Here is a 20,209-nt window from a genome sequence, read left to right on the forward strand (position 1 = left end):
GCGCCCTGCACACACCCCAGGCCCCTGCCCTGAGCCCTGTATCTCCCTCATACACACCCAGCTCTCTGCTTGACTCCTTCACCCCCCCAACTACCCCAGCCCTTACTCTGACACCCCCATACATACCCAGCCCCCCCTGCCCTGACACCTGCACCCCCCTCACATGCCCCCAGCCCTCTGCCCTGACTCTGGTGCCCCCATGCACTCCCCACATCCCCACCCAGGGCTGGCTCCAGGCACGTGCTTGGGGCAGCCAATGGAGAAGGGTGGCACATCCAGCTCTTCGGCGGCAAGTCCCTCGGTCCCTCTGGAGTGAAGGACCAGCCACCGAATTGCGGCTGAAGACTGAAGCAGCGGCAGTAGAGGTGCAAATCGCAATCGCAGCTTTTTTTTCTTTTTCTGCTTGGGGCGGCAAAACCCCTGGAGCCGGCCCTGTCCCCACCCCCACACATTCCCACCTGCACCCCTCGCACTACTGCGCCCTGAGCTGCTCAGGTAAGTGCCCCACACCCAAACCTCCTGCCCCAACCCTGAGCCCCCTCCCTCATTCTAGCTCCTGGCCAGACCCTTCGCCCCCAGCCGTGTGCTCGGTCCACTCCAACTCTCAGCTCAGTGCAGAGAGAGGAAGAGAATGGGCCAGAACCAGGGAGAAGGTAGGTACCCACTGTTTGTGGGCAGGACTAGGACCCCAGACCAGCAGCAGGCTGAGTGGGTCCAGCAGCTGGGATCCTGGCTGGCAGGAGCCGGTGGATGGAACCTCTGAGCGGCAGTGAGCTGAGCCGCTCTGCCCACTGCCGGTGTAGGGTCCCAGCTGCCATCCCCGCACAGCCTGCTGCTGGTCTGGGGTCCCGGCCGCCAGCCCTGCACAGCCCGCTGCCAGTCTGGGGTTCTGGCTGTCTGACCCTTGCCAGCCGGGGTCCCAGCCGCAGGCCCTGCTAAGCCCTCTGCCGGCCTAGGTGAACAGAACCCCAGACCAGCAGCAGGCTGAGTGAGCCGGTGGCATAAGAGTAACATTTTAATTTAATTTTAAATGAAGCTTCTTAAACATTTTGAAAACCTTGTTTATTTTAGAATACAACACTAGTTTAGTTATATAGACTTCTGGAGAGAGACCTTCTAAAAAACATTAAAATTTATTACCGACAGGTGAAACATTACATTAAAGTTAATAAATGAAGACTCAGCATACCACTTCTGAAAGGTTGACGACCCCTGCTTCAGGCCACCCTGATCCTGGGGCTGATTCAGCCCTCACTGCAAGTTAAACAGCCCCTAGTGGGCCATTCTGCAGCCAAGAAAAGCCAGACTGCAAGAGGTGGAAACTGGCTATGCTGAATGATGCATAGATGGGGAGAGAAGGGCTGCAATAGGATTTGCTTGGGTGCAGAATGGGGTAGGACTGAAGGAGCAGCGGCAGGAAAATGGAATGTTTCCTTGCATTCACTTTTCAAATCTGTGTCCTACTGCCCATTACACTTTGGTGCTGCCCACTCAGCCAGTAGCAGTGCAGTGGGGATCCCCTCAAAACTCAATTCTGGATTGTGTTCTGTCCATTGAGAGGTCCTAGTCTTTACTGTGCCGTATCTTACCTTCACATACGGACTCCTCCAGGGAGGAGACAGGAAGGTGAGCTATGCAAAGCTCATTCTTAAAGGGCCATCAGACAAATGGTGCATGTTGGGATAATTATACAACTTCATTTAATGAATGCCCTTATCAATAAATAATTTGATATGGCAATACAGATCTAAAATGATGAAGATGAATTCAATCAGTACTAAAGATGGGCATACAGCACAATGAACGACTGAAGGGAACAACAATATACATTCAGAGTTTAAATTATCAGTCATGATTGGCCACATTAATGTGCCATTTTCTTCCACATCACCTTTAAATGAAACAACTGGTTTCATTAAAATAAAATACCATCTTTTGGTGCATTTTCAATGGGTCTCTCTTGTTCCTTCTTTTTGGAATACCTTGCACGGTGATAGAAGATGATGATGATGATTGTTGCAACATTCAAAAGAATGATAAGAAGCATGAGCCAGTATGAATATTCATAATTGTTTCTGGAGTTTTTATATTGACTTGAAGAAAACACACAGTTTAAAGCCAACTCTACAGACAGTTTGTTTGCCTCTACGTTCGCTGTAAACAATATCATGGTTAGAAGAACGAAGATGCCTAGAAAATAGGAATACAATGTTACAAATAGCATTGTGATATTAGTGATATTATATGAGTACACTTATGCAAATATAACAGTTCTAATATCTATTTCATTCTAGGCATTTCAACCAATTGGAAGAAAAATCTGGAGTTCCCTATAAATAAAATATTCTGGGAAGCTATTTAAAGAATTTACTGTACCCTAGCTGACAACTGGTGTGCAATGTTTTGTGTACCTACCTCTGAGTCCAACTCAACTCCTATTAAAGCCAATGGAAGGATTCCCCTTGACTTCAGTTGGAGTAAAGCCATCTAAGGGGAAAGTTGTGCTGTTGGATGCACAGCAGAGGTGTGCATAGTATATTCTCCACTTGACCCATATACAGGAATCCTATTGACACCAATAGGTATTTGCATGTTATACATAATAGAGATCTTACCAAAGCTGAACTGTCAATTGAAGTATATAAAAACATAAGAATGGCCCTACTCGGTCAGACCAAAGGTCCATCTAACCCACTGTCCTGTCTTCTGACAGTGGCCAGTACCAGGTGCCCCAGAGGGAATGAACAGAACAGCTAATCATCAAGTGATCCATCCCCTGTCACTCATTCCCAGCTTCTGGCAAATAGACATTGATGGACCTATCCTCCATGAATTTATCTAGTTCTTTTTTGAACCCTCTTATGGTCTTGGCTTTCGCAACATCCTCTGGCAAGGAGTTCCACAGGTTGACTGTGCGTTGTGTGAAGAAATACTTCCTTTTATTTGTTTTAATTATTTATTTGCTGCCTATTAATTTCATTTGGTGACCCCTAGTTTATGTTTTATGAGAAGTAGTAAACAACACTTCCTTATCTATTTTCTCTACACCAGTCATGATTTTATAGAACTCATATCTCCCCTTAGCCATCTCTTTTCCAAGATGAAAAGTTCCAGTCTGATTAATCTCTCCTCATACAGAAGCCATTCCATACCCCTAATAATTTTTGTTGCCCTTTTCAAAACCTTTTCCAATTCCAATATATCTTTTTTGAGATGGGGCAACCACATTTGCACACAGTATTCAAGATGTGGGTGTACTATGGATTTATATAGAGGCAACATGATATTTTCTGTCCTATTATCTATCCCTTTCTTAATTATTCCCAGCATTCTGTTTGCTTTTTTGACTGCCGCTGCACATTGAGTGGATGTTTTCAGAGAACTATCCACAATGACTCCAAGATCTCTTTCTTGAGTGGTAACAGCTAATTTAGATCCCATCATGTTATATGTATAGTTGGGATTATGCTTTCCAATGTGCATTACTTTGCATTTATCAACATTAAGATTCATCTGCCATTTTGTTGCCCAGTCACTCAGTTTTGAGAGATCCTTTTGTAGCTCTTTGCAGACTGCCTGGGTCTTAACTATCTTTAGTATTTTTGTATCCTCTGCAAATTTTGCCACCTCACTGTTTATCCCTTTTTCCAGATCATTTATGAATATGTTTAATAGGACTGGTCCCAGAACAGACCCCCAGGGGACACCACTATTTATCGCTCTCCATTCTGAAAACTGACCATTTATACCTACCCTTTGTTTCCTATCTTTTAACCAGTTACCAATCCATGAGATGACCTTCCCTCTTATCCCATGGCAGTTTACTTTGGTGAGGGACTTTGTCAAAACCTTTCTGAAAATCTAAGTACACATATCCACTGGATCCCCCTTGTCCCCATGCTTATTGACTCCCTCAAAGAATTCTAGTAGATTGGCAAGGCATAATTTCCCTTTACGAAAACCACATTGACACTTCCTCAACAAATTATATTCGTCTATATGTCTGACAATATTGTTCTTTATTATAGTTTCAACCAGTTTGCCCAGTACTGAAGTCAGGCTTACAGGCCTGTAATTGCCAGGATCACCTCTGGCCCTTTTTAAAAATTGGCATCACATTAGCTATCCTCAAGTCATCTGGTACAGAAGCTGATTTAAATGATAGGTTACAGACTATAGTTAGTAGTTCCGCAATTTCACATTTGAGTTCCTTCAGAACTCTTGGGTGAATACTATCTGGTCCTGGTGACTTATTGCTGTTTAATTTATCAGTTTGTTCCAAAACTTCCTCTAATGACACCTCAATCTGGGACAGTTTCTCAGATCTGCCACCTAAAAGGAATGGCTCAGCTCTGGGAATCTCCCTCACATCCTCAGCCATGAAGACTGATGCAAAAAATTCAATTAGTTTTGCCGCAATGGCCTTATCGTACCTGAGTGCTCCTATAGCAACTCGATCATCCAGTGGCCTCACTGGTTGATTAGCAGGCTTCCTGTTTCTGATGTACTTAAAAAAAATTTGCTATTACTTTTTGAGTCTTTGGCTAACTGTTCCTCAAATTCTTTTTTAGCCTTCCTAATTGTATTTTTACACTTCATTTGCCAGTGTGTATGCTCCTTTCTATTTTCCTCACTAGGATTTAACTTCCACTTTTTAAAGGATGCCTTTTTGCCTCTCACTACTTCTTCTACTTCGTTGTTTAGCCAGAGTGGCTCTTTTTTGATTCTCTTACTATGTTTTTTTTAATTTGGGGTATATGTTTAAGTTGAGCCTCTATTATGGTGTTCTTAAAAATTTTCCATGCAGCTTGCAGAGATTTCACTTTTCGCACTGTACCTTTTAATTTCTGTTTAACTAACCTTCTCATTTTTGTGTATTTCCCATCTCTGACATTAAATGCTACAGTATTGGGCCGCTGTGATGTTTTCCTGCCACAGGAATATTATATTTAATTATATTCTGGTCATTATTACCAAGCAGTCCAGCTATATTCATCTCTTGGACCAGATCCTGTGCTCCACTTAGGACTAGATCTCCTCTGGTGAGTTCCAGAACCAGCTGCTCCAAGAAGCAGGCATTTAAGGTGTCAAGAAACTTCATCTCTGCATCCCGTCTTGAGGTGACATGTACCCACTCAATATGGGGATAATTGAAATCCCCCATTATTTTTATTATTGAGGTTTTTATTTTAATAGCCTCTCTAATCTCCCTGAGTATTTCACAGTCACTATCGCCATCCTGGTCAGGTGGTTGGTAACATATCCCTACCACTATATTCTTCTTATTAGAGCATGGAATTTCTATCCATAAAGATTCTATGGTATAGTTTGATTCATATACAATTTTTACTTCATTTGATTCTATGCTTTCTTTTGCATATAATGCCACTCCCCCACCAGCATGACCTGTTCTGTCCTTCTGATATATTTTGTATCCTGGTATTACTGTATCCCATTGATTATCCTCATTCCACCAAGTTTCTGTGATGCCTATTATATCAATATCCTCATTTAATACGAGGCATTCTAGTTCATCCATTTTATTATTTAGACTTCTAGCATTGGTATATGAGCACGTTAAAAGCTTGTCTCCTTTAAGCTGTCTGCCATAATACAATGTAACTGAATGGGACTCTTTATTTGACTGTTTCTGACTGGACGTTGCCTGTATTTTATCATTTTCCATCCTCTCCTCCTCACTAGGACATAGAGATTCTCTATTAATAGATCTTCCCCTAAGGATGTCCGAACCATGTGCTTCTCCGCACCTGTCAGCTTTCCTCCAGCCCTTAGTTTAAAAACTGCACTACGACCTTATAACATAAATATAAAATATAACATTTTGTCCTTGAAAATGAGCACTTTCCTAATTACTACTTCTGCATTTCTATCTCCTCTGACCTTGCTAAACTTGCTCTGGCTGGCCCTACATGCTCGCATGTGCATAAACAATGGGCTGAAGCTCCCTTAAGATAGGTTGTGTTTTTTTATTTTTTTCCTGAGAGTGGGTTTTTGGAACTAGGGGTAATTAATATGAAAATTAAGAACCTTCAAGGAACCTTCATATTATGTTCTATCCTGAATATGACTACATTTAAAATGTCAGATCCTCAGCAAATTTAAATTAGTGGCACTCCATTGACTTCAATGGAGTTATGCTGTCTAACACCAATTGAGGATTTGGCCCCAAATCTGTAGTGCTTTTGAAATATTCCATTCCAGCCTACACTGGTTCAAAAGGCTATCTGGAGGTAAACCAAGAACAAAGGCATCCAAAATGACATGAAATTATTTTGAAGGATGAGCTGCCTAATGGAAGATACTCTATAAACAGATATTTTTTTCAAGAAATTCGCCAAGTCCAGAATCTACTTTTAGGGGAAGCAGAACCCTATTAACCTACACACTCACTCGTATTACAGCTGCAAGATCAGAAGAGTACCAATGTACATTTAAGGAAGCCAGAGGCAACCCTAACAAGTGAATGAAGGGTTATGCCTCTAGGGATTCTTTGAGTTCAGATGTTTACCATCTCATGGAGTCTCTGCTCAGGGCCGACTCCAGGCACCAGCTTATCAAGCAGGTGCTTTGGGCAACCACTCCAGAGCGGGGCGGCGCTTTCAAATATTCGGTGGTGGGTCCCTCACTCCCGCTCGGAGCGAAGACCCTCCCGCTGAATTGCCGCAGATCGCGATCGTGGCTTTTTGTTCTTTTTTTTTTTTTTTTGCTGCTTGGGGCGGCAAAACCCCTGGAGCCAGCCCTGTCTCTGCTTATTTTTCAGCTTAGGAAATATTTTATATAGTTTTAGTTTATTTTGATTTGTGAAAGCATTTTTCTCATAGTGAAGGAAACATGTTCTACCACAACATTTCCACCATCTTAAGTTCCCCATTTCATTCTTTTGATTTTAAATTTTAGTGTACAGGGGCAGTCACCTCTGGAGTGCCTCCAACTGGTCCTTTTCTTGCCCCGGATGCCTTTGCAGGCTGCCAGCCAACCTTGTTGGATCTTCAATGGCTTGGCACTCCAGCCAAGTCACAAAGTACAAATGAACCCATTCCAAAGTGTTAAATAGTCTAATAAATAATCTCTCTGCCATCACTAGGGTCTTCAGCCCCAGCTCTGAGCCCTTTTAAATTCAGCCCTGTGTTCAGACTTGTAAATAAGCCCTGTCCCCTTCTTAAGGTTACACCACTTTACTTCTGGCTGGTAGGGGAATCCAGCCCACCCACTACTCCAAGTCCCAACCCAGGCACCATATACACAGCAGTCATGTACTGGTTACTTCAATCCTTTGCTGCTATTTCCCTGAGCCTCTTCCTACTGGGCCCTTATATCTCCAGCCATATCTCAGGGCTATCTTCCTCAGGTCCTTTTCTCTCTGCAATCCCAGCTGTATAAGCTCAGCGACCCATAAGCACTGTCTGAATGTCAGACTCTTTTGGCCAGCGAGGGGCACCCTTCTTCACTCCGTTGGTCACAGCTAAACTGCTAAGGCCAGGCAGCTTCTTTGTATCTGAACCAGCAGGGCCCTAACTAACTGTTGCTACCCCCTCTAGCCATTCAAGGACCAGGTCTCTGTGGTTTCTTAATGACCCCTTAGGCAAGTTTGGAGGATCCATTTTTGTTGCTTTTCTCCTCACAGCTTCCCATTTCTTGAGACAGGGTGTATTAGGACCATAAGGCCCACAGCAAGTCTGATACTTCCTGTCACATTTAGCTATTTCGCTTATATGTTTGAGTTATGACTTTTCTCAGACATGAGTGAAATTAACGACACTCAGCACACACTGAACTGGACACAAGGGTCCAGATTTTTAAAAGGTATCTAGGTGCATAAAGATGTAGATAGGTACTTAGTGGGATTTTCAAAAGCACATAGGTGCCCAAATACGTTCACAAATTTAGTCCTTAGTCACTTCCAATATCTGCATTTTCCTGCATGTCTGCCTTGATTTCAGTAGTTCGAGAAGGGTCAGCTTCAGACCTCTGCTGTGATGTGCATGCATTTAATTGCATTAAATTATGTTGTAAGTGGCTACCTCTGTTTTTTCATTTTTATTATTGCAATCAATGCACCCAGGAACTTACTGAATGATGGATTCATTTAAAATAACCATTACAATTTAATTGCTGTCTGAAGGAACAAGGTGTTCAGATTCCATGGTCACAGGAATGGCATAAAACGTGAATAAAATAAAATTCTTTCAAATGTTGCTGGTCTGTGATATTTTCATAGTCCTTCCATAACCATTAAATTCATAGACATGCAGTCCTTACATCTTAATAGTGAGAAGATAATGCTGACTTGCTGTCACTCCTGATAAGTGCCATAGCCCTTGCTAGAGATTAGAAGTCTACCCTTTATATATATTTGTTCTATGTATATAATCATTTAGAAATGGGTTGGTGTATATGCATGCATGTGTAAATGAGAATCAAGTCCTATAATGGATGCATGCACGCACATTCTCTCTCTCACTTACACACACACCCCTCTTTGCTTTGCCAGAGTGGTGTTAATGGGCCTTAGTGTACATGACAATCAGGCACTCTCTCTGCATGTACTGTATAATTTCTTTATCTAGCTACCTAAATAGAATAGCATGCAATACATACTTACCACTCAGGGAATTCCATGTATAGACTCCAATGGGTCCCAAAAATGTCTGGTAGGGATTAGTTATGGTGTTGGAGCATGTAAATCCACAACTCATAAGAGAGCTAAGCAAACTGAGAACCAGGAGCAAGATAATCACAATGTTCAAACTTTTCATTTCTGTCTTTTCCAGCTTCGCTGTCACTGAAATATGATAGCTCAGCGTTAATATCAGATCCAGTGCTTGCTATTAATAAAAGTCAAGTTTTGCTCAAAATACAAAACTGATTGTGAGCGTATACTTATAGCCACCCAAGTCCCAAAGATCTGTTTGTGAATGGAAACCTGGGACACAGCTGGGCTTTGAGCTTGGGCAGTTGGGCCTTGATACATTTGAGGATCTGGGCCTTCATTATTACTTTATATGTGTAGACTGCTGTGTCTATTATTTTTCTCCCTTCCATAAAATGCTTCTAATTTGTCAATATCGTTCTGGTAATAAGATGCTTAGATCTGAACACATTATTCCAGGTGCAGTCACAGTAGGTCTATATTGAGAATAGGGTAACGTTGTACCTGAATATTTTATTTATTTACTTATTTTGATTTAAATAATATTAAAAAGACACTTATACAAGGCTCTAGGTGCCTTTACACATAATTAGTATAACAACAAAACTAGAGCCATATTAGAACAATCATTCGAACAGGAACTGTGCCAATCAGCATGCACAGAAAAAACTCATTTCTACCCCTTCTTGGGATACAACACATTATTGTAAAGTATTGAGTTTACTGTCTATAACTAGAGAAATCATAACAGTAATCAGGCCTCCACTGTGTTTCTTTTAAAATAGATTATTGAAAATAAACAGGAAAGGAAACTGATGTCTCCTGTTTTACATGTTACTCTCGGGATATGAGGATACTTGATACCATAAGTCAATTTTTGGAAACTTTGTTCTATGTAACAGCAGATGAGACCCTATTATGTAAACTGTATACAAATGTAAGTAATTCTGCTTGAAATAAATAGGAAAAGACTCAGGAGGTGGACATTTCACAGAGCTGAAGTGAAGCAAGTGCTACCTCAGCTTTATTATGACCTCATTATGCATATAGTTTTATTACTAATATTTGTCTATTTCACAAAACAAGTCTGGGTCTGTATCAGATAAGATCACTTCATTCTTCTCTGCCAACCTTACTTTAACCTGTTCGCTCAAGTTTAACTAATCATGAGAGAGTCTTTTTGTATGTCTGGACCACTCTACTCCCTGACCACGAGCAATTGATCTTATTCAGGTAAATTGCAATCCCAAGTTAGCAGATACAATACATCTGCATACTGGTGCAGTGTATTTATACACACTAATTAGCATGTCCCATCCAGCATAGGATTTTTTTTTAAAAAAAGGTTTTTAGGTAATATGTTATAAGTTGTCTTTCTAGTGTTTGTAATATTTTGTTGGAGGCTAGAATAAAATCCCGTACTTCACAGCTGGAACCAGCAAAAGTAATCTGCAAAAGCAGATTTTATTGAAAATAATCAGTATGAATCTACATTTAAATGAAACCCTCTGTGCATTTACAGTGCAAAACACTCCACACACGAAGGCTGTGGATATTTGCCCCCACAAGCTTACCTGGCCTTTCCTACATCTATTTGCTTATTTTATTGTTACCACAGGATAGGTCAAGTTTTGGACTATATTAAGACTGTATTGGCTCTAAGACCCCATTAAATGCTCAAACTCTCATTGACTTCAGAGGGAACAAGTTTAGGCAACTGCCCTTGGTGTCTTCAATCTCCAATGCTATCAGTTTGACACCTTTCACAAGTTCTACATTCATTTAAAAATGTATATTATATATTATAACTTTTTAAAAAGTACAGTACAATATAATCTAACCCAACGTGATACATCCTTATGAGGCATCACAGAATATCTGTCTGCATGAAAACTGATGATCAATTAAATCAGTTCTAGCAACACTACTTTTCAAGTGCTTGTCAAGAGTTTTTGTAGGATATTGGAAAAATAATAAAAGTTCCTCCAATTATGTCACTTCCAGTTTCTTAGTAAAGTTAGTTCAAGGCTGGCATGTATGTACGCCCCACCCTGCAACTTCTTCGCAAAATAAATGGCCCTAAAAATGGCCCAAGTTTGCTTTCAGACTGAAAACAAGCCAAGCCATTGACAAAACACTTCCCACCTAGTATTAGCTGAATAGAACTGTTCCGATGTCCCCACCATAGGTAAATAATCAAAACACAAACTCTGCTTATACCTTGGTAGATACACAAATGTTCTGAGGTGACTAACAGCTTCTGAATTTTTGCCAGATCATTCTGCCAGCTCATGAAAGTATAAAGTACTTGAATTACCCAATATAAATCATTAGCAGCTTGTTAGTAGGCTGCTGTTACCTTGGTCAAGTTTTTTGTGTTCTGTACTGTTAACTGCCAAAATGTAAAACAGAAAATCCAATATATCTTTCAGTGGAGTAAATAAATAAATTGGGAGGTTTGTCATTGTAAAGGTCTTTGTTAGTCTGTTTGTAAGGCTACTAATTAACTAACTTTTTAAAAACAATCACAGTGCTGTTGCCAGCAAATTCCTTAGATCCCAAGAACAGTCTTACAAGGGCAAAATTCTCCTTTCTAATTCACGTTGCAGATCTTTACAGCATGTTTCCCATTCCATTCCTCACATACGCCATGCATGGAGATCAATGGGAGTTCCACAAGAGAAACCAGCGCAGAATATGTCATAGAGATCCATAGTGCATGAGATGCTTGCTATTAGTGAGAGGATGTGCTGTATATTTAAAAGTATGTTCATAACCCTTCCTAACAGATGTTTTATAAAACTTTTCAAAGAAAAAGCATACCTCTCCCTTTACATTTTCTTTGTGTACCTTTGTATTACCATCCTTTTTATACGCTGAAAAAATACAATCTTTCAGGATTCTGAAGCTAGACATATTTCCACTTTTATCTGGTAGCTAAATGACGACAAATAGTTTGTGCATTTTAAAATCCTTTTAGTTTTTAAATTGCTGTGAAGCAAATTGCTAGTCTCATAATATAAAGACACACATAATAAAATGAATGACACATTGAAGTTGTTGGAATCTTTGCTTGGAAAGATTTTAAACGGTTGCTGGAAATTCAACACAACAACCATGCAAATTCAGCTACAACAACAATGCAAACAACTATGGAAGATATCAAATTCTGCCATTTAAAATAAAAACTTCACAATATGAAGAAGAAGGAAGTCAAGCTGAACAAGATCTGTTTCCCCAAGTATGCTGACCTGCTTTGCAAAAGGACCTTAGAAAAACTGAGGAACCATCTCCTGCACCTTATATACGCCACAAGGGTGCCATCTCAAGCAAGCAATCATTGCATGCTCCCACACCCTGGAAGGAAAAAAATCAGTAAACCTACCTAGAGATCATGGAGGAAACCAAAAGCTATCAAATAAAACCCCTGATGACTATCATTCAACACACAGACAAAAAGTGGAAGCAACTACAACCCCTCAACCAGCAGACTACTACCTCTAGGAAAACCATGACACCAGGGCCAGCATATGGACACTACATGACACCCAAGATCATCAAGCTATCGAAAGTGAAGTATCTGTGTTCTCCAAGGGACTGAACTTCTGCCCCACCACAGAATTTGAGCATATGGAGAACCAGAAGAATTCTTCTGCCGACTCTTCCTCAAGGAATTCTTTCACAACAGAGGTGACACGAACCACATCTCCAACTACAGTCATAAGAAAAAAGAATAGTCTGACTGGATACCTCCCAGTGGACAAAACCACACAATGACTTATTACCCCAATTGCTTCAGGAAAAAAAATCAACAGTGAAACTGCCAACAAATATTTCATCCACCAGAATCTCTCTACAGTCCCCAAAATCCAACCAACCAGATAGTGCTCAAACCATCAGGAAAAGGGGGAGCCATTGCAGTCCTTAATCATGGTGATTACATCAATGAGGCTAACTGACAACTCTCTGACACCACCTATTATAAAGAATTCAAAGAAAATCCCACACAGGAATTTAAAGATACCATCAAATCTTTCCCCAAACAACTCCAAGAAAAAGTCTACAACCTCATCCTCCTGGACTCATCCCAGGGAACTTCTACATGCTTCCCAAGATACACAGATAAGGGAACCAAGGCAGACACATCACATCTGGCTACACCACTCTTACCAAAGGAGTATCAGGACTCCTAGAAATCACGAGAACATAAGAATTGCCATACAGGGTCAGACCAAATGCCCATATAGCAACAGTGGCTGATGGCAGATACTTCAAAGGGAATGAACAGAATAGGACAATCATCAAGTGATCCATCTCTTGTTGTTCAGTCCCAGCAACTGGCAGTCAGAGATCTAGGGACACCCAGAGCATGGGGTTGCACCCCTGACCATTTTGGCTAAAAGCCATTGATAGAGTTATTCTCCATGAATTTACTAAGACTTTTTTAGATCCATTTATAATTTTGGCCTTCACAACATCCCCTGGCAATGAGTTCCACAGGTTGACTGTTCATTGTGTGAAGAAGTACTTCCTTTTGTTTGTTTAAATCTACTGCCTGTTGATTTCATTGGGTGACCCCTGGTTCTTGTGTTATATGAAGGGGTCAATAACACTTCCTTATTCACTGTCTCTGCACCATTCATGATTTCATAGACTTCTATCATATCTCCCCCCACCCTCTGTCTTATCTTTTCCACGCTGAATAGTCTGTCTTTTTAATCTCTCCTCATACGGAAGCTGTTCTATACCCTTAATCAATTTTGTCACCCTTCTCTGTAACTTGTACATTTCTAATGTATCTTTTTTCAGATGGAGTGACCAGCACTGCATTCAGTATTCCTGATGGATTTACATAGTGGCTTTATAATCTTTTTTGTCTTATTATCTACCCCCTTCCTAGTGGTTCCTAACATTTTGTTAGCTTTTTTGACTACGGCTGTATATTGAGCAGATGTTTTCAGAGTACTATCCACAATGACTCCAAGATCTCTTTTTTGGGTGGTAATAACTAATTTAGACCTCATTGTTTTGTACACATAATTGGGATAAAATTTTCCAATGTGCACTAGTTTGCACATTGGTTACCTTCCTTCATCCTCAAACCACTCATCACCCAAAGAACCAGCCTCCTTTGAGATAGTACTGACTTTCTCCAGAAACTCTGCAACATTAACAACCTCCCCCAGAACTCCACCCTTGCCTCCATGGATGTCACCTTCTTATATACCAACATCCCGCACCATGATGGAATCACTGCCTGCCTCAAATACCTACAAGACAATTTACAACATTCAGAAATCCACCGCAAACACATTGTCAAACTCATCCATTTCATCTTCACCTATAACAACTTCACATTTAACAATACATACTTTGTCCAAACCATAGGAACAGTCCTGGATAGTAGGATGGCTCCTCAATATGCCAATGTCTCTTCCTGGATCCTCTTGAGGAAGAATTTCTGAAAAAATATACTATGAAATCAACTATATACCTGAGTGTAACAGGGTGCTGGCCAGGAGAGGCTGGCCAGCTCCCTGTTAGCCCCTCTCCAATTAAGGAGATTAGCTGGGGCTGTGGGCCTAATCAGCTAGCCAGCCATATAAAGCTGGCAAGGGGGGGGACACAGGAAGGGGAGGAGCATGTGGCTCTAGATCCCTGCTAGCTGGGGAAGCTAGCAGTCCCCCAGGGTGTTGGCCTGAAGACAGTGTATATAGCAGGTGGTGAGAACTGGCACAAAAATGAAAGAGCACTGGTGCATACACTTTGAGTGGTCTCCGACTGAGTTTTGTGGAGGAGCCAGGAGGCTGGCGTTACACTGAGATACATTAATGATATTTTTTTCCTCTGGACAGACAACCTAGCTTCCCTCATGGATTTTCACCACAACTTCACCTGCCATCCTACACTGGAACCAATATGAGATATAATCAAGCAATTACAATCCATACTTGATGGGGACCACATCTTGAAAGAAAATCTTTCCCAAACCATCTCTTCTTGTCTTCAAACACCACCACAATCTCCCCAAGCTCTTTATCATTAGAAGAAATCTCTCCATAGACCTCAAAGCGGCACCAGATCTTACCAGAACAACACATGCAAAACTTGCAGATATATCTCCACTTCTATAATCACCAGTATTCTTCTCCCTCCCCCTGCAACACACCTTTCAAAATCCATGGGTTCTACACATGCCTATCACACATGGTGTATCTTATCCAGTGCACCAAATGCACCGACACCTATGTGGTGTGGGTGAAACCAGACAATTGTTATACTCTCAAATGAACTAACAGAAAAATAATACCAAAAAAAAATCACCCATGCATGAACAAAGTGATCACTCCATATGTAACCCTCAGTCCTCATTCTCAAAGGAAACCGCACAACACCTTCAAGAAATGAGCTTGGGAACTGAAATTCATAACTCTGCTAGATGCTAAAGACCATGGACTTAATATAGACAATGGTTTTATGGCTTATTACAATTTGTAACACCCTTGACTGCCTACTAAGCCTTAATTGCTCACTTCATTTTAAGTAGTTTCCTATAGCACGTGGAGACCCTTATGCTTAACCATCTGTCCCAACTTGTATTTAGCTCAGACACTCTGGTTAGCTTCCCCAGACCTGAAGAAGAGCTTTCTCAAGCTCAAAAACTCATCCCTTCCACCAAGAGAAGTTAGTTCAATAAAAGATATCACTGCTCTTGAGGTTACCTTTTTTTTTTTTTCAACAAAAGGTGCATTACTTGTACTGTCAAGTCTATTTTCTCACATAAATGTGGCCTTTTAAGAGCCTCTTCCTTTTCACTGATGGGGAGGGGGGCATGGAATGCAGCCTTTGCTAAAATGGCAAAAGAACTCTCTTCATCATCTGCTATTCCATTAGCCTAAGGATATGACTACTCCTCAAGGCCCTTGGATGGAGGACACTGTACTGGAATGGAATGTTCTGACTTTTGTGGCCTAACTTTTTTGATAATCATTTTAACAGATGAAGTTAATCTTTCACAGAAGTGTATGTATGTTTGAAAATTTGTAGAATTGTATACAATAAACTTTAACAAATAAATAATAATATACACTACAGACCCTAAGAATTACTTTACAACAAGTGCACTCTATACTGACTTTATTCCTAGAGGAATTTATTTGAGGGAATTTTTAATTGAAATAAAATTATATTTAGATTAGTCTTGAAACATATCTTCATCTATATAATAAAAATCTCACTTAAAGTAGCTTTCATGGCCCGAATAAACTCTGGGTCTTCTCAAATTTAAATATCTCAGGCATTCTTATTTTTCAATAAATATGAATAACTATTGTGGTAAGCTAATCCTTTAGTAATGTCGTATTTTAAATCTCACTTCTACTTTAATTAGAGAAGAACAAAACAGGGTTGCAAATCTCTCTCTCTCTCTCAAGTGAAGGGTCAAATCCTACTTGCCCTACCCATACAAGAATTCTGTGACTGATTTTCATTTTATAATAGCATCCAGATGCCATCATCAGAACTGAGGCTCCATTGTGCTAGCTCCTGTAAAAACACAAAGATGAGGTGCACACCCTGAACTGCTTCCAATCTAAGGCCCTGATTCTGCAGTGAGCTCTGTATGGGTAGACTCCTGTGCTCACATGGAGTCCCACTGAAGTCAACAAAGGTCCATCCGCATGGAGCTAGGATGAGGACCTACGTCAGTCAGTGTGAGAGGGATACAGTCAAATGTAAACAACTTTTTTATTAAAAAAATTTGAAATTAAAATAATATTTTAACTAGATAAATATAGGGCTGATCTGTCCCCAAAACCTTTGTTCTAACTGAAATTGTTTTAAACAAATGATACCAAACGATGTCACTATTTTCATTTATTAAATTTTTAAGATATTCTACTACTAACACTCAATTGTTTTTTTTCATTGTAATGTGATCCTTATAACTTGTATTGAAATAACTTTGCCATCCTCATAATTTGATAATATGCTGTTCTCATAGATACTCAGCCAAAGGTGACTTCAGTGCAGTTACACCATATAGAAAGTCTCTTGTCAATGTTGCATACTGTTGTGGTCTTGGTAATGTGTTGTCATTGAGTATGGGTAGAGTCTCCTTACTAAACTCAGAAAATAATATGTTAAGTGTGAAAAATAAATTATCCTGATCATTATTTCCTAGACCTAGGATGGGGTCCTGTCTGGGTCAGTTTTGTTTGTTTGTGGCATCATGGTCTTTGTCAAAAGTATGATATATAAAATAATCTATAAAATATATATCTTGTCTGCTAATTGTTTTAAACCATTCTTCTCTGACTTTAATAGGTTTTGTGGCTTGCTTCTCTTCTCTTGTTCAAATGAGTACATCACAATAGCTCATTTTTGAAGTCAATGGAGTAACACTGGTATAAAAAATCCAGTGTAAGGCCCTGATCCTTGCAAACACTTACGTACATGCCTACCTTTTGTGCAGAGTGCTTCCACTGATGTCAACAGAACTACTCACAGTGCATAAAGTTAAGTGTGTAAGCCTAAGCAGAATTGGTACCTAACTGAGGTCTTATTTATGACTCTTATTTATGCTGCACCATTTTACTATGTCCACTTTGCTTTTTCTAATATATTTTTTCTAATATTTGTTTGTCTTATATTTATAGCATCTTTCTTCATGGTTCCCCTAGGTAAAACTTCATCCTTCATTGTTTTTCCCTCTTTTCTCATTTCCCCCTCTTCTTGTCTATATCTAGACTTGGAAGGATCAGATTTTTATCAGTAAATTTAGTAATCATCAATTTCACCAAGCATACATAAACCGATGAAAAAATATTTCCACCAATAACTGAAATATGTATAGGCAAAGTAAGAAAAATACTGGTTAGGAACTTGCTAGAGGTTGATTTAAGGATATTTACTTTGTATATTTGGACATATGATATTGACAATATGTGTTCAAACAGTATAAAGCTTTAACTTTTTGAATTTTAACATCTACTGTAATTAAATAATTCTCCGACACTCCCAATAATTTTCCACAACTGTGAAAACATAATGGACAAAAATTGAAAATATTCTTAAAAATAAACGTCCAAATTATCCAACAAAATTATAACAATATAAAAATTGAATTCTGCCAAGCCTATCTGAATTCTTTCTCTCCTTTTTTGATACCTCTCACTTTTTCTGCTTTCTCTTCTGCTTTTTGCCTGTCCTCCTCCTGTCCTATGGTACATTTACTAGTGAGAATAAATATGAAGAACTGAAGATACTTAAAAATCAGACTCGTATATAAGTGTAGAGTTCAACTCTACATCTATTGGACATTTTTAGATGTGGTAAAGTCTAATATGTGTCTGGGTGGAAAAACACAACTTATTCTAATTCCCTGAGTTGTTTTGGAAATCTCATATCATAGTTTATCAAAGTGGAATGTTTAAAGGCACCCTTTGGTAGTCTCATGGAGCAACATCACTATCAAAGGTCTATGTCAAGCTCTCATTGCCAGGTACATTCCATAGTGTGATGTTAGTCAAAAAGGAATTGCTAGTATTAGATAGCTACAGTAACATGAAAACATAAAAGATTTTAAAAATACTAGTTTATATGTTGAACGGACTGACTCCATTATTTACAGGTTAAAAAGAAGGAGCCTTAAAAGAAAAAGCTACACGAGAATATTATCCATTAATAATACTTCCCCCCGCAATACCTAACTAAAATGACAATCAATTTATACAAATTTTGCTAAAATATTTATATTGGCATTGATAGGCTGTAAATATTTAAAACATTTAACATAAAACTTGTGACAATCATGTTTTAGAATAAAATTACTGTTTTAAACTTAGCATTTTGGTCAGAACACTGTATGTATTTTGTGTTTTATGTAAAAACAATATGTAAAACATAATTGCCTGTTCCAGGCATTTTTCCCTCTTTAGTTTTTGTATTTATTTATCGATACTATTTATTATGTATATATCCAGTGCTCTAGATTTTTCCCTGTCAGTAATCACATAGGGTGTGATCTTGTGAATGAGAGCTGAGCAGGTAACAAACTTTCTATATACATTTTTTGAAACAGCAAACCATGAATTTCACCTTAATAATCGGGAGAAAAAAAGAAAAAACCTAGAGGCTAGGATAGGTAATCATTATATAAATCACAATAAATACAAAGACAATATGTCATTCCTAATCAGCAACACTGTATTATCTTTTAGGTTTGAAATAATTTGTAATAAAAATGATAATAAAATGAGCAGTAACTACTTTTCTGCTATTGACTAAAAGCTTTTGCAAACTTAGACTTGCTGTTTTTAATACATCTGTTTCCCTTTTACCTTGATACTTCCCACAGACAAAGCTATGAACTAACAAGATCCTGGATAATGTGAACGGCTTTCTGTTTGCAAATGTGTTGCTGCTATTACATGCTGTACTATTGTTCTCTTGTTTTTACAACTCTCCTAAATCCCATAATGTTAGTATGTAAATACTCTTGTCTTCAATAAAAATATTATATGTATAAACAGTATAAACAAATAAAAGACATGAACTGCTCTTCACAGAATCTGCTGAAATGAAATGTATCAAGGTAAGACAACATAACAGTATCCATTTATATTCACTATAGTAATTACCTTGGAAATTTTTTGCTGGCGTTTCAAGGCCACCAATCACCTTCTTTGAACACACACCTTCAAAAACCCCATATGTGACGGTTATAATAGCACTTGAATTTCCTTCGGTAAAGTTAACATTACTCGAGACCCAGTTTTTGTTTGCAAGAACAAGGCAGACTATCACGAAAGACCAAATGCTAGTAAAACAGGCAGATGCAAACATCTGTGTTTTTCTTCTGGATGGCATTTTATCAGAGAGATGTGTTTTCTTGTATTGCAGGTTATACTTTTCTTGTTTTTTTAGTCTTGTTAATGAGAGCTCTAAGCTGGAAGACACTGTTCTCTGCTGTTAGAGATTGTAAACCTAGTTTTGTACTGGTAAAAAATTATGCCAGTAAACTTTGAACTAACAGCAGTGGTAACAAAGTTGTAAAATAACTGAACTTTGGTCTGGAGAAAAGATGTTGCCATAGTTACAACCATACTAGTCTAACAAAGGACAGTAGAAATCTGCCATTACAATGTCTCTTCATCAAATGATTTCTTATTGGCTGTGCTTTGCCAAGTGAAATGAGACCAAATCAAGAGTTAGTATTTCAAATCAGATTTTCCTCAGATATCTTCTAGAGCTTAAAAAATACTGGCTGTAAAATATTTTAGCTCATGAAGAGATCATAGAAATCTTAAATTAATACTTTCTTGAAGATTTGTACTCAACCCATAAAACATTCTGAGCTGGTACAGGAGAAGCAGGTAAGACTGGTAACTAATCTTGAAATATAGTTCTCCTATGTCCATATCCAAAAGGCCTTCTAACACCCTGATGGACCCAGAGTTGTAATTGTAAATATTAACAAGGAGATCCTTTTTTCTCTCTTTTATTTTTATGTAGGTTATGGAGAACCCAAATATCCTT

General features: G+C 39.1%; 1 protein-coding gene across 1 annotated transcript; it reads right to left on the bottom strand.

Moving 5' to 3' along the window:
• Window positions 1–1,112: 1,112 nt before the first annotated feature.
• CLRN3 (clarin 3) lies at window positions 1,113–19,540 on the bottom strand. The gene is made up of 3 exons (XM_030570087.1): window positions 19,312–19,540; window positions 8,624–8,803; window positions 1,113–2,190 (listed from the first exon to the last, which is right to left on the bottom strand). Exons 1-3 carry the CDS (start codon window positions 19,538–19,540, stop codon window positions 1,916–1,918), a joined length of 684 nt encoding a protein of 227 aa, XP_030425947.1. The 3' UTR covers window positions 1,113–1,915.
• Between the last annotated feature and the right edge of the window lie 669 nt (window positions 19,541–20,209).

Source organism: Gopherus evgoodei, chromosome 7 (assembly GCF_007399415.2).
Source record: "Gopherus evgoodei ecotype Sinaloan lineage chromosome 7, rGopEvg1_v1.p, whole genome shotgun sequence".
Classification (NCBI taxonomy): Eukaryota; Metazoa; Chordata; order Testudines; family Testudinidae; genus Gopherus; species Gopherus evgoodei.